A 13796-nucleotide genomic window follows, 5' to 3' on the forward strand; every position below is an offset into this window, starting at 1 on the left:
AGCTTTTCTAGGTTGTACGAGGCCTTTTACAGGCTGGCCCAAAGGAGGTGATAGAACCAATGGTACCTCACTGTGACTTGTTTGCAAAGCATTTTGAGGATAAAATCGCCTGCATCTGCCAATACCTGCTGTTATAGCAGATGAATATCATGGGGTGTCCAGAGCAGAGTCTAGTCATGTTGTGTTGGATGAGTTTCAGTTGGTAAGGCTCAAGGATGTGGACAAGGTGCTCGGATCAATCAGGGTGACCACTTGCATTCTAGACCCTTGCCCCTCTTGGCTGATAAAAATCAGCAGGGAGGGAACAGGTGGCTGGGCCAGGGAGGTGATCAATGCCTCTTTACGAGGGGGTGGTCCCTGCCTGTTTGAAGGAGGCAGTGGTAAAACCACTCCTTAAGAAACTTTCCCTGGATTCGGAAAACCTAACCAACTACTGGCCAATTGCTAATCTCCCTTTCCTAAGCAAAGTTTTGGAGCAAGTGGTTGCAGACCAGTTCTAGGCACTTTGGGGAGAAACTGATTTTCTGGATCCATTTCAATCGGGGATAAGGCCCAGAAACTGCTTTGGTCACCCTGTATGATGACTTCGGTAGAGAGAGAGACAAGGGAAATGTGTCCCTGTTGATTCTTCTCGACCTCTCAGCAGCTTTCAATACCTTTGACCATGGTATCCTTCTCGAGCAACTGTCTGAACTATGGGTGGGTGGCACCGCTTTGCGGTGGTTCCAGTCCTACTTGGATGGCCGTTCCCCAAGGGTGTTACTTGGGGAATGCAATGGTGTTCCTTGTGGGGAATGGAACCCCACATTGAAGGTTCCACAGGGCTCAATCCTATACCCCACATTGTTTAACATCTACATGAAACTGCTAGGAGGTTTGGAGTACGTTGTCAGCAGTATGCTGATGGCCCTCAGCTCTATTTCTCCTTTACATCTGCAGGCGATGCAGTGAAAGAGCTGGACCAGTGTCTTGCCTTGGTAATGGACTGGAGGAGAGCCAACAAACTGAAACTCAATCCAGATCAGACTGAGGCACTGCTAGTGGGTGGTTCCCTAGACCAGATAGGTGGGAGATTGCCTGCTCTTGATGGTGTTACACTTCCTCTGAAGGAGCAGATTCATAGATTCGGGATACTCCTGGATCCTTTGCTGTTGCTCGAGGCTCAGGTGACCTCAGTGGCCAGGAGTGCCTTCCATCAAGCTTTGACTGGTGGCCCAGCTACGCCTCTATCTGGACAGGGATAGCCTACTGTTGTCTGTTCTCTGGTAACCTCAAGGTTAGATTACTGCAAAAAACATTCATTTTTAACCAGGCCTTTGGTTGTTTTGATTGGCATCCTATGCCCTTTTAAAATATGAGGGTTATTTGGGGGGGGGGTTATTGGGGTGCTGTTTTTATTTTGATTATATATTTTGTGGTTTTATATTTTGATTTTCTTCTGTGAACCGCCCTGAGACCTCTGGTTATAGGGCGGTATATAAATTCAAATAATAATAATAATAATAATAATAATAATAATAATAATAATAATAATAATAATATACAAAGAAATTAGGTGGTCAGAGAACTGCCTTCTACATATTTTTATTTTTATTTTGTTTTGCCTTCTACATAGTGTAGTTGCATTGTCCCCATGGCTCTGCTGGTATGTAAATGACATAGACTAATGCTCAGATTTACATTCCAATTTGCCCATGCATCCACAAGGCTGAAATGGTTAGGTCCTCGCCTCTGAAATCCTTACCAATGAGTTAACCCTGCCCTGTGGAACTGCAGTCACTGACAGAGGAAGAGGAGGGGGGGAGCGCCCCGTCCCTGGCAGCGCGATCCCAGTAGAGTGCCATCGTGGCTGCCCGCACTGGGCACCCCGCCCCTGCAGGCAGCATGCCCCACCCCCATGATGCACACCAGCCCCGCCCCCTGCCTGCTCTTCGTCCCCCCCCCCCCAGTGCCAGAGCATGAAGCTCTGCCACTGACTGCAGTCATACACATATGGATTCTCTGCTTCCATCAACCTTTTTGCTAAAGAGAGAAGGACCATAACTAGCACATGTACTCACTGGAGAATTGTTCATTTTAACTAAAATTTTTGAACTGCTTGGGAGCTCCCCTGGAACTGCTTGAGAAATATACATACCTTGTAAATTAACGGTTTGGCCATATGTTTACTACATTACTTCATAAAGAGTGCCATTTCCATTTCCCATTTTTGGAGTGATGCAGCAAGCTCCAAAGGCCTTTTTAAAAAAAATACCTCATTAGGACAGCTTCTCCCTCCTTTTAATTTGTGCCTTTGGCATACATTGGTACCTCGGGCCAGAAATAATACCTTGAGCCTTACCAACTGAAACTCATCCAACACAACTTTGCTTCAGGATGAGAACAGAAATTGCACGACGGCGGCGCGGCAGCAACGGGAGGCCCCATTAGCTAAAGTGGTACCTCAGGTTAAGAACAGTTTAAGAATGGACCTCCAGAATGAATTAAGTTCTTAACCCGAGGTACCACTATACATTGGTTGGGAAGGGCTGATGCAAAAGAGGGCAGGACTCCTGCACCTTTAATAGTTGTACTGAAGAGATAATTGAATGACAAGCTACACCTGCTAAAATTCCCCTCTTACATTCAAGGTGCAAGAGCCCTGTCCTTGTTTGTTTGTTTGTTTTAGTTAATATTTACATATACTTTGTATATAACTGAACTTACACTCAATTACTTAATATTATGTAGAATCAGTGAGCTAGTCAGATATGTAGGTGTCCCTGAGAAATACTTCATTTGTGGTCCGAAACACTGGAGGTGTCACCCACCTCAACCCCCCCAGTGTAGCATCAGACAGATAAGGCTTAGACTGGAGACACATAGACTCAAATGGCTGCTCAACCATTAATTAAATTAAATAACATAAAATAAATTAATTAAACTCACTTGGCCGCTCATTGTCCCTTGGTATAAATTGTTTTGTAGGATTGTGGTGGGGAGAGTTGAATCCTGAGCACATTGGGAGAAGGAATATAGGAAATATTATTAAATGCTGGGCGGTAAAATTAGCACTCCTTATATTGCCCTTCTAATGTGATGTCTTTGCTGCCCACATGCTCACATAGATTGGATCTTCAAGTGGAGAAAACACTACAGGACCACCTTGACTAAGGATAATCGTTGGACTCCCAACTTCCAGCATCTTTGGATGGGGCTGATAGGAGTTTAGAGCCCAACAGCATCTGGAGGGTCACCCTATCTCTGACTTAGGCTGTGTACACCCCCCCCCATACATTTAAAGCACTTTTCCTTTTCCTACAAATAACCCTGGAGATTGTCGTTCACCCTCCTAGAGTGACAATTCCCAGCACCCTTAACAGTTCCCACAAGTCTTTGGTGGTGGGCGATGTGCTTTAAATAGACAGTGTCTGTGCAGTATATGCAGTTGGAGAACAACCTGCTGACCCAACTCGCCAGGTGCACTCACTGCCCCAGATGGACGGAGTATAAATAATAATATTTTATATTTTTGGGGGTAAAAAAACATAATGAAGGCAACCGCATTTCCCTTCTGAAGGCGGTTGTAGGCGGACCTGCAGTTCTTATACAGTAATCCCTGCCCATTCCCCAGGCTTGTTGGGCCTGAGGGGAGCCACCCCGTTGTCCGAGCTACAGCTAGTAGGACCCTCCGCTCACCCAAGAAACTTGGTTGTCGTTCATAAAATCGCCCCCTCACATCCCGCTTTAAAGCCACATCCCGCAAGGTAATGGCGACTCGTGGGAAGAAGAAAGGTTTTGATTTCTGTTCCTCTCGTCCAGTCCCTCGTTCGCCTGCTGCTGCGACTCAAGTTCGCTCCTCTTTGGACAGGAGAAACTGGGCCGAGGGGGGGGGGAGACATGTGTAGTATATGATATGAGGGGAGGTCGCTTCTTCCTCGTTTTTAACGAGGGAGCGAGGAGAATAAAAGTTAGCCATTGCGCCCTGAGGCACGCGATAGGGCGCTTCCTGTTGTTGTTGCTGTTGCTGCTTCCAATTCAACCCATCCCGAGGCTTCCCCAACGTTACGGAGAGGCGAGGAAGCTGAGGGAAAACCAGTCCGAGAAGTAACCGGCGGCGGGTAAGAAAAGAGCGTAGGAAACGCCGGCGCGAGCTTGGCCTCCGCAGCGCCCCCTCTGCCGGCCCTCGGTATCTCCCGGAGTCTGCCCGAGCGTGACTCCGAGGCTGACGGGCTCCTCCCCCTCCCCCTCCCGCTCCCCTTCCTCCTCCTCCCCCTCTCGTGTCTGTGGCGCTCGCTTCCCCGTCACCCTCCCCCTCCCGCTCTTGTGCCGGGAGGATCAAGATGGACGGGGTGCGTCGCTGCCTGGCGATGGACTGAGGGAGGTGAGCGAAGGACGCCGGGAAGCTGAGGCGGCCACAGCGGCGTCTGAGGAGAAAGTCTGCGGCGCCGCGGAGAGCGAGCGAGTCACTCACTCGGGCAGCGGGGAGGAGGAAACAAGAGCGCGGCGGGGCCTCGCGGCGGCCTTTCCTAAGCCGCCTGACCGGGTCACCCTGCGAGGCCTGCGGCTGCCAGACAACGCGAGCGCCGCGGCCCGGTCCGGGTAAGAAGAGGAGGCGGGGAGAGCTTGGGGCTCCGAGGCAGGCGGTTCCGGGACGGCTCCGCCGCTGGCGGGTCGGGCTGGGCTTCGGGGTCCGTGTGGGGAAGGCGGCTGGAGGGGGGAGGCTGGAGAGAGGCCACGCCGAGTCCAGGCGCGGCGGGGCTTGGTAGGCCTGGGGAAACGGAGGGTTTGGGGACGGGAGGGTAGCGAGCGGGGTCGCCTGTCCGGGCTGCCGCGAAGAGATCTGGTTGGGGCCTGTGGGCCTAGTAGGAGGCGAGGCGAGCAGGTGCTTCTTCCTCGGGGCTCGCCTGAGCCCTGGGCTGCGGGCCCTGTGGAGGGGAAGTGATCGGCTTCCTCTCGGTGCCTGAGCTTGTGGCCTTACGTTGTTTTGGGTTCTCCTTTGTGACTAGGGGCTGTAATGCTAACCGTGTTTACTCGGGAGGGAATGCTATTGAGCTCAGCGGGGCTTACTCTCGGAGAATTGCGGGTGGGGTTGGATTGCAAGCCGGATCTGTAAAAGTCAGTGTAACATCCCTGGCTGTATTGTCTGGCGTTGGCGTTATTCACTCTCGTCGTAGAAGGTCGGCAAATAATTATATCACGAACGTGTGAAGGTACCTCATGGTCAGGCTGTCGGTCTGTGTAGCCCAGTAGTTATCTACTCTGACCGGCAGCGGTTCTCCAAAGTCTTGGGTAACTTCCAGCCCTGTTACCTAAGATCCTTTTAGCTGGATATACTGCGGACTGAACCCTTCTGTGTGGAAAGCATGTGCTTTGCCACAAAAGTTTGGCCCCTTCCCCCACATTTATTACTTTGTGGGAGAGTGTGCCTGACTGTGTGTTTGACTTTTATTTATTTAAGCTAAGTGTGCCTTTCCCTGTGCATGTAGGCAGCCTTTGAAGGATTTACCTTTGTGATATATGTATTTAATACAGGACAAAGTTTCTTGTTGTTGTTACCTGGGGTTTTTCAGCTTGCAGGAATCATTCTATTGTTTTTAGTTTGGTCTCTCATGCAGACCAAGTTGAAAGTAAGTTTGACTAATTTCTATGTAACTTTGTTTATAACTGGGTAGTATTTTACATCATAAGGCTGGTTTTTTTCTGGAATGCTCCCCCACCAAGTTGTTAAAAGGTAACATTATTAATTGCTAACACGTCACAAGCAAACACACAGGCAGACTTTGCCCAACAATATATTTTTTAAAGGCACAATTCTGGAGAGAGTCTTCCTCTCCCTAATACTTCAGTACTGAAGAAACTTTGTACAGTTTACTTTTTCCATGTTTGTAATATAATTCATTTATGGAAGGATAAAAGCAAATGTGTGAAAGGGCATATTTACTTCAAACTGCTTTTGTGTGTGGTGGTTATATTGACCTAGGAACAGCCTCAGGTTTACAAAAATAGGTAATTACTTGTATGTTAGAGTAAGAGTAAGAAGCTTTAATATGCCAATAAAGATAGCATTTAGCTTCTGAAGTACAAGGGAATTATGAGAATTTTTCATCTGTTTTCAGCTTATCATTAGTTTTTATACTGGTTTTCTATAACAAATTATACCCAAAGTGGCTTAATACATAAGAAAGAGTGATGTGTATCAGAATTTTTTAAAAACCTAGTAATACAACGTATCAGCAGTACATTAAGATAGTAATCCATATCAGTAGCCTATCAAATCACTGAGACCAATTAATTTTTTAAAAAGAAACTTTAAAATATTTTTTTTAAAGCAAAATTGACAAAGTTTACCATCAGTCTCTAAAAGCTATAAAAAATTGAATGACAGCAAGAACAGAACTTTAGGAACATATAAATAAGTAAGCAATGCCCAGAAGCAGTGGGAATGGCATACATAGCTTAGTGCATATATAGAAAGATATAATTTGATGTAAATCAAGTCAATAAGGTATAGCATTCCAAATACATTCCCTGATCTCTCCATTGCATTGGAAGGCCATGCCAAAAAGTTTCGAAATAGTTAACAGTAAACCAGGTTACCAGAGCATGCACTTTTGTGGCCAAGCTATCCCTTTCCAGGAGCAGTGGTAGCAGGTGAGGCAGCCAAAGGTGACCAAAAGCACTCTGGGCCACCATTGCCATTTGGACCTTTGGTGACAAGATGGACCTGGGACTACTCCCAGACTACAAACTTGCTCCTTCAAGGGAGTGCAGTCCTATCTAGAGCAGGCTGTCTGCCTCATTCCCCAACATGAGAACCAACAACCCAAAGGACCTTCATCTTTCCAGGATTCAGTCACAATTTATTGACTGTAATCTAGTTCATTACAGTGGTCCAGCGCCTGCACACCCTCAGCTGATTTAGATGACAGAAGTAATAGAAGTGGTTGTCATGCCATCACCATCCCAAAGGTACCCAACTCCAGATCTCTTAATGACTTCTCTAAATGGCTTCATATAGATATAAATTGATTTCAGCAAGGCATTCGACAAGGTGCCCCATGATATTCTTGTAAAGAAGCTGGTAAAATGCAGTCTTGACTATGCTACCACTCAGTGGATTTGTAACTGGCTGGCTGACCGAACCCAAAGGGTGCTCATCAATGGTTCCTCTTCATCCTGGAGAAGAGTGACTAGTGGGGTGCCACAGGGTTCTGTCTTGGGCCCGGTCTTATTCAACATCTTTATCAACGACTTGGATGATGGACTCAAGGGCATCCTGATCAAATTTGCAGATGACACCAAACTGGGAGGGGTGGCTAACACCCCAGAGGACAGGATCACACTTCAAAACGACCTTGACAGATTAGAGAACTGGGCCAAAACAAACAAGATGAACTTGAACAGGGAGAAATGTAAAGTATTGCACTTGGGCAAAAAAAATGAGAGGCACAAATACAAGATGGGGGACACCTGGCTTGAGAGCAGTACATGTGAAAAGGATCTAGGAGTCTTGGTTGACCACAAACTTGACATGAGCCAACAGTGTGACGCGGCAGCTAAAAAAGCCAAATGAATTCTGGGCTGCATCAATAGGAGTATAGCATCTAGATCAAGGGAAGTAATAGTGCCACTGTATTCTGCTCTGGTCAGACCTCACCTGGAGTACTGTGTCCAGTTCTGGGCACCACAGTTCAAGAAGGACACTGACAAACTGGAACGTGTCCAGAGGAGGGCAACCAAAATGGTCAAAGGCCTGGAAACGATGCCTTATGAGGAACGGCTAAGGGAGCTGGGCATGTTTAGCCTGGAGAAGAGGAGGTTAAGGGGTGATATGATAGCCATGTTCAAATATATAAAAGGATGTCATATAGAGGAGGGAGAAAGGTTGTTTTCTGCTGCTCCAGAGAAGCGGACACGGAGCAATGGATCCAAACTACAAGAAAGAAGATTCCACCTAAACATTAGGAAGAACTTCCTGACAGTAAGAGCTGTTCGACAGTGGAATTTGCTGCCAAGGAGTGTGGTGGAGTCTCCTTTTTTGGAGGTCTTTAAGCAGATGCTTGACAACCATATGTCAGGAGTGCTCTGATGGTGTTTCCTGCTTGGCAGGGGGTTGGACTCGATGGCCCTTGTTGTCTATTCCAACTCTATGATTCTATGATTCTAAATAACTTGGGGGACAAGATGGATCCCTGTGGTATCCCACAGCACAGCTGCTATGGGGAAGAGCAAAAGACTCAATGCAGCCCTTTGAAATTTATCCTGCAGGTAGAAGCAGAGCTACCATAACACCACGCCTGTAGAGTTGGTCCAGCATAACCCCCTACCCTGCAGCATTGGTCCAGCAAGATACCATAGTCAGTGGTATCAAAAGCTGATGTCCAAGAGAACCAACAGGGTCATAATATTCCTGTCTCTGTCATAAAGCTGCTCATTCATCAGGTTAACCAAGCCTGTTTTGGTTTCAAAGCCTGACCTGAAGCCAGACTGAAATTGGTCTAAATAATTTGATTCTTCTAAGAACACCTAAAGGTGGCCACTCCAGCACCTTGCCCAAGAAAGGGGGCATTAGCAACAAGGCATCTAGTCCCAAAGTAATGGGATATTATGTGGTGGAGATACCACCATTTTCTAATCACTGCTGCTTTCTGCCTGCCAGTGAATAAGGTGGGAGGAGTGGCTATTACTTTTACCTACTGAGGTTGGGTTTTTAAAAATTTCCCACCCATGGACTGCTATGGTGGGGGTGGAAATAACACTAGTTCCTGGGCTGGCATAGTTTTGCCACCATTCTTGGAGTATTTCATGAGAGTGAGATTTCATAGGATTCTGTGGGTCAGGGTTTTGACTGACATACCCACAGAATGTCTCCCTTTGTCCTTCACTGTGGATGATTGTTTCTGCCTGTGGAATAGCAGTGGCAGTAGACATCATTTCTCTGCTCACTGAGAAGGTCTGGAGGATCTGGACAGCTTTCTTGGGAGTTTATGGTATGTTCTGTTAGAAAGATGCAGCTCTGAGCTCAGTGAAACTTTTAAGTAAATATGAATTGGCTTGGGCTGAAGCTGTGGGTAGTGCAGTCCAAAAAAGTGCTCCTAGTGTAGCCTGTAATTGCCACATTTGTTGGTATCTCATCATTGATATACATACCCCTTCTGTTACAAATAGGCAGTCTGTTAGTGGGATGTTTGTGTCAAGGTGAATGAAAACAGCAACAATCGGAGTTCTTTAAACCAAAATTTATTAGGGTAATAGTCAGTGTTGGTTATATTCAGAGTAGACTCATTGTAACTTATGGACAAGTACATTGATTGCATTGAGTCTACTCTAAGTAATATTGGATATCACACTATTTCCTTAAATATTTAAGGAATGTTTGGTCATAATTAGCAATATTATGGCAGCAGAAAAAGTTCCTTCTTACTCTTTAGGATTCATTTTAATCATTATGTGGTCACAACTTGAATCTTGGAGGGGATCATTATGTCAGTACCTTATAGCCTAAGAGGAAGATAAAAAATGCTTCAGTAGATGTTCCAGTTGTAAAAAAACAACAACTTGATTATTATTTAGGAAGAGGATGTTAGTTCTTGAACTGCTAGTGTTCCGTTTTCCCTTTACAACCATAGTCATTTCTTACAAGGTATAATTACAACATCAACAAATGAATGCATAGTATTAGATACAAGCACTGATGCAGTACTGGAACATTGTGATTGTGACATTTTGCTGGTGTTGCCCTTTTTGGAACTACTGGGCTTGATGCTGCCACCTTCGCATAATCAACCTATGTGTTGTATGCAAAACTCTAACATGATGAATGAAAAGATATAAAGAAGATTAAAAGTTAGGGCAGAAAAGCATATCAAATTACTGGGAACCACTATTAATTTTTTATGCATCAGGCTTCCTCTAACTAAAATCCTTAGGTTTCAATACTATTTCTGTATCCTTGGTTGATCAGGCACTTGGCACTTTTACAGCCCTGGATAAATTATTTTAATAACATGAGTAATGTTTAATATCTGAGTACTGTTCCAATTACAGTGGTACCTCGGGTTAAGTACTTAATTCGTTCCGGAGGTCCGTACTTAACCTGAAACTGTTCTTAACCTGAAGCACTACTTTAGCTAATGGGGCCTCCTGCTGCTGCTGTGCCGCCGGAGCACAATTTCTGTTCTCATCCTGAAGCAAAGTTCTTAACCTGAAGCACTGTTTCTGTGTTAGCAGTCTGTAACCTGATGTGTATGTAACCCGAGGTACCACTGTTTACTACATCTTTGGGCAGCACACACACACACACACACACACACTTTTATATAGTGATATTTTTAAACATGTTTCTGGTTGTTATGGCTGCAATGATAACCTTGAAACTGTTTTAGCAGTGCCTTGTGAAATATCCCAACACAAGACCAATTCTGTTGGTAAAGGATGACACTGTGCAGCACTTTTTCAGTGATTAGCACAAAGAAAATAAAGTATACTAAATCATCAGATATAATCTATTGTGCATAGTTTATCCTGACTGCAAGACTTAGGTTACTGTGGTACACATTTATTTCCAAAGTGTGCATATTTTTTTGCAGTAAGTATCTGCTTGACAATTCTACACATATACTCAGAAATAAATTCCATTCAGTTCAATCTATGTATAGAATTGCAGCATAAAAATGTTGTGATACAGTTGGGAAGCACAATTTAAAATTTGACTGTACACCTCTTGATGGATTGCTTTTTCTTTTTTTAGGCAAAGACTACAGGAACCTGGGATCTTTGCAGAGTGGAAGATTTTTTGCACTCAAGTTATTCTGACCATATTTTAAAAATATTTTTGGGTTACTTTTTAATTTAAGAAAAGGCAGCTCTTTAAAATCATGGCAGATGTGGACCCAGATACATTGCTCGAGTGGCTGCAGATGGGGCAAGGAGATGAAAGAGACATGCAACTAATAGCTCTGGAGCAGTTATGTATGCTGCTTTTGATGTCTGACAATGTGGATCGATGCTTTGAAACGTAAGTAAATTTTTATTTTCATAATTTCATGCAGGCTTACATCTGCTGATCAATTTCATCCACATCAAGCTGAAATACTGCTGTTTGAATCTGTTAACTAGTGTTTCTAGGCAGACTTGAGCAATCCATTGACACCTGTAGTGATCATTAAAAGAAGTAAAAAAAGAGCAGCTGTAGCACTATCTGTTTTAACATCAGGTTTGTACTCTTGTTAAAGGCGTGTTTCGTCTGGAGGCAGCTGGACTAATTTCCTTCTTGGGAGCTTGCTTGCTGCTTTTAGCATGCGTGCAGATCCTTGGGTATAAGAAAAACATCTGCATTACAGCTTTTGCTGTAATCATATGGATCTACTGGGGGGCGGAAGATAATTTTAATTAAGCGTGTTTCCAAAAAAGGTGACAGAAGCAAGATCATTTTTAAAAGATCAGTTTTTCTTTTCAAGTTCTTCTAATTCTTTATTTTCTGAAATATTTAAGATTAGTGTTCGGTTCAGTTACTGTTAACTTTAAAACTTAGCAGAGGGTTTCAGCTGTGCCCTGACTAAATAACAATTATAAAATGTTGCAGCTGTTAGCAGAAATAGATTTTAGTACTAACCTTAGAAATTATGGGTCATAGTGGACAAGTTTGTTTTATAGTGCTTATACCATATCTTAATGTTTTAAAACATGATTCTCTTCTGAGAAGCTGAACTGAAAGTTAATAATTTTTAAGGTCTCTAAATTGTGTCATTTGCTGTGGATGACTGGAAACTATTATTAAATAAGATACCTTTACTTATTGATACATAAGGAAAGAACTGTGGAGATTTAATAATGTGCCTTTTGTTTTTGAGATTAATAGGATTTTTTCTTTCCTTCAAGAGCTCGTAAGAGTAGTTGTTATTAGAACAATATTGCTTTAAACGTTTTTCTTCTGAGCAGTAAACTGCTTTTTATTATGAACTAGAAAAGTTTCCCAGTTGTAATGAAATACATCTGCCAAGAGTAAGTAAACCCTTTGTTGTGACCAGAGAGCTTAAGAAACCACAAATTTTAGGGGGGAAATGGTAGCATGAATGCCTTGCCTGTTCTTGAGCCCCTATGTCTATTAGTTCTGGAACCATATTTTACCTAAAGTCAAGGAAAATGGAACATCTTTGCTATTTAAAAGTATGTTACTATGACTGAGAGCCATAAACCACAAACTTAAAATTAGCGAGATGGACACTGGAGATGCACTCTGGTCCTTAGTGGACTTAACTAGTTTAAAAACAACCACTTTGGTATATAGGTTAGAAATTTGTTTGTAAAACTGTTGACTTTCAAAAAGCATTTTACAGGTAGTGATGTTCATTTCAGTCCTTCTGTCCTGTTAATATTAGTTGGTAGTGTTAAGTCACCTTTCTGTGACTGTGATTCAGGGAGCCTGATCATTAGTCATCACATTTTTTTCACAATAACACTTAAGAAAGTTTTAAATACTATATATACTTTGATGCATTTGCCACTGAATTTTAAAATGATTGCTTCCGCCCTATGTTTTTAGCTTTTTATTTTAGCTGTAAGTAAGCAGCCTTGGGTCCCTGTCTGGGAAACCATCAGGATATAAATAAATATAAACAATAAAAATATCCAGTGTTAGTCATACTTTGAATAGACTTGGTGGGAGAAGTTCATTGTAGCTCTATGGCAATTGTTCCATCAGCATAAGCATTTCAGCTAGTTAGAATGACTCCCTCCCACTGCACTGTTCTGGGGATTCTTTTGACACGCACCAAGCCAATTTGGGGAGGAGGGGGGAAGTCTTTGCACAGACTTCTGTTAGAGGGATTTGTTAGTTGGATATCGCCTTCAGAGATTTAACCACAGAGTTAGAATTTATAGTTGAAATTGTGCAGAACCATCTTTATTAAATTACTATAGTAAAATGGTTATGGGTAACATTGGTGCATGGTGATTCCTGTCTATTTGCTACTCTGTTTGTAAATTTCAGAAATCTTTAAATTTCCTTCTCTATTAAAACTAATTGTGACACTGGATTCATTTGTTAGGTAAAAACTCAGGATTTTTTAAAAGTTTTTTTTGTCTTTTTCTGTGGGGTAATGTTATTTATCTTGTATATGTTTCATGATGTGTATGTGTATTTTGTCTCTGTTTTAAAGTATATTCCTTGCTAAAATGAGCAGCCCTGCTCAGGCATTGAATTCTGTGTGTTCCTAGGCTTGTCTGTGCTTCTATTTATATGTATACGTGAACATGCAATTTGCATGTTTACCCACAGAAAAGGAGGGTGGAATCTTTAATCTGGAGACAGTTACACACAATAGGGGTGATTGCACCAGGTTAATGCTATTTTACCAATGTTAATATGCTATTGCTTGCTTGGAGTAATTGGCAAGAACGGGAGGCAGTGGAAGACAGGAGTGCCTGGCGTGCTCTGGTATATGGGGTCATGAAGAGTCGGACACGACTAAACAACTAAACAACAACAACAAATAAATTTAAAAATAAATGTGAATAAGATAGTATTTACTTAGGTTGAATTGTGGACGGTGAGTAAAATGGTTTTGCTGTTTGAGGCAACAAATGCGGTGTTACAGAGTAGCAAGATGGTTGGCTAGTCACTACAAGTTATTACCCAGGTTACCCAGACTCATGTTTCTTGAACAAAACTTTACAGTACTTAAATTCTTCCTATGGCAGCAATGGAAATGGACAGAATGAAGAGTTGCCATATGTGGAGAGGGACAGGCTCTAGGGATTCAGTAGGGCTGCAGGTAGAATAAAGATTTAATTTATGGAATTTCTAAACTTTC

The 13796-nt window shown here is 43.3% G+C and overlaps 1 protein-coding gene and 1 long non-coding RNA gene across 51 annotated transcripts in view; one reads left to right on the forward strand and one right to left on the reverse strand.

Annotated features, from left to right (window-relative positions):
* Nucleotides 1–4049, reverse strand: part of LOC310710323 — a 34176-nt gene extending 30127 nt beyond the window's left edge. Inside the window, exons 1-2 of the long non-coding RNA XR_014527934.1 lie at nucleotides 3679–4049; nucleotides 2929–2991 (exon numbers count right to left, since the gene is read on the reverse strand). This is a non-coding gene — a long non-coding RNA (uncharacterized lncRNA). The remainder of the gene's footprint in view (nucleotides 1–2928; nucleotides 2992–3678) is intronic.
* Nucleotides 1–13796, forward strand: part of HECTD1 (HECT domain E3 ubiquitin protein ligase 1) — a 71489-nt gene that overhangs the window by 6933 nt on the left and 50760 nt on the right. For 20 of the 50 annotated variants that reach the window (XM_083504859.1, XM_083504862.1, XM_083504867.1 and 17 more), the window contains exons 1-2: nucleotides 4238–4581; nucleotides 10733–10999. In XM_083504859.1, coding sequence (XP_083360985.1) covers nucleotides 10860–10999 — 140 coding nt within the window. In that variant the 5' untranslated portion in view covers nucleotides 4238–4581; nucleotides 10733–10859. Of the gene's footprint in view, nucleotides 1–4237; nucleotides 4582–10732; nucleotides 11000–13796 lie in introns of those variants that run through there. The other 30 variants (XM_083504892.1, XM_083504865.1, XM_083504869.1 and 27 more) reach the window with 7 other exon arrangements.

The sequence above is a fragment of the Podarcis liolepis genome, assembly GCF_965112155.1.
Source record: "Podarcis liolepis genome assembly, chromosome: 1".
NCBI classification, from domain to species: Eukaryota; Metazoa; Chordata; class Lepidosauria; order Squamata; family Lacertidae; genus Podarcis; species Podarcis liolepis.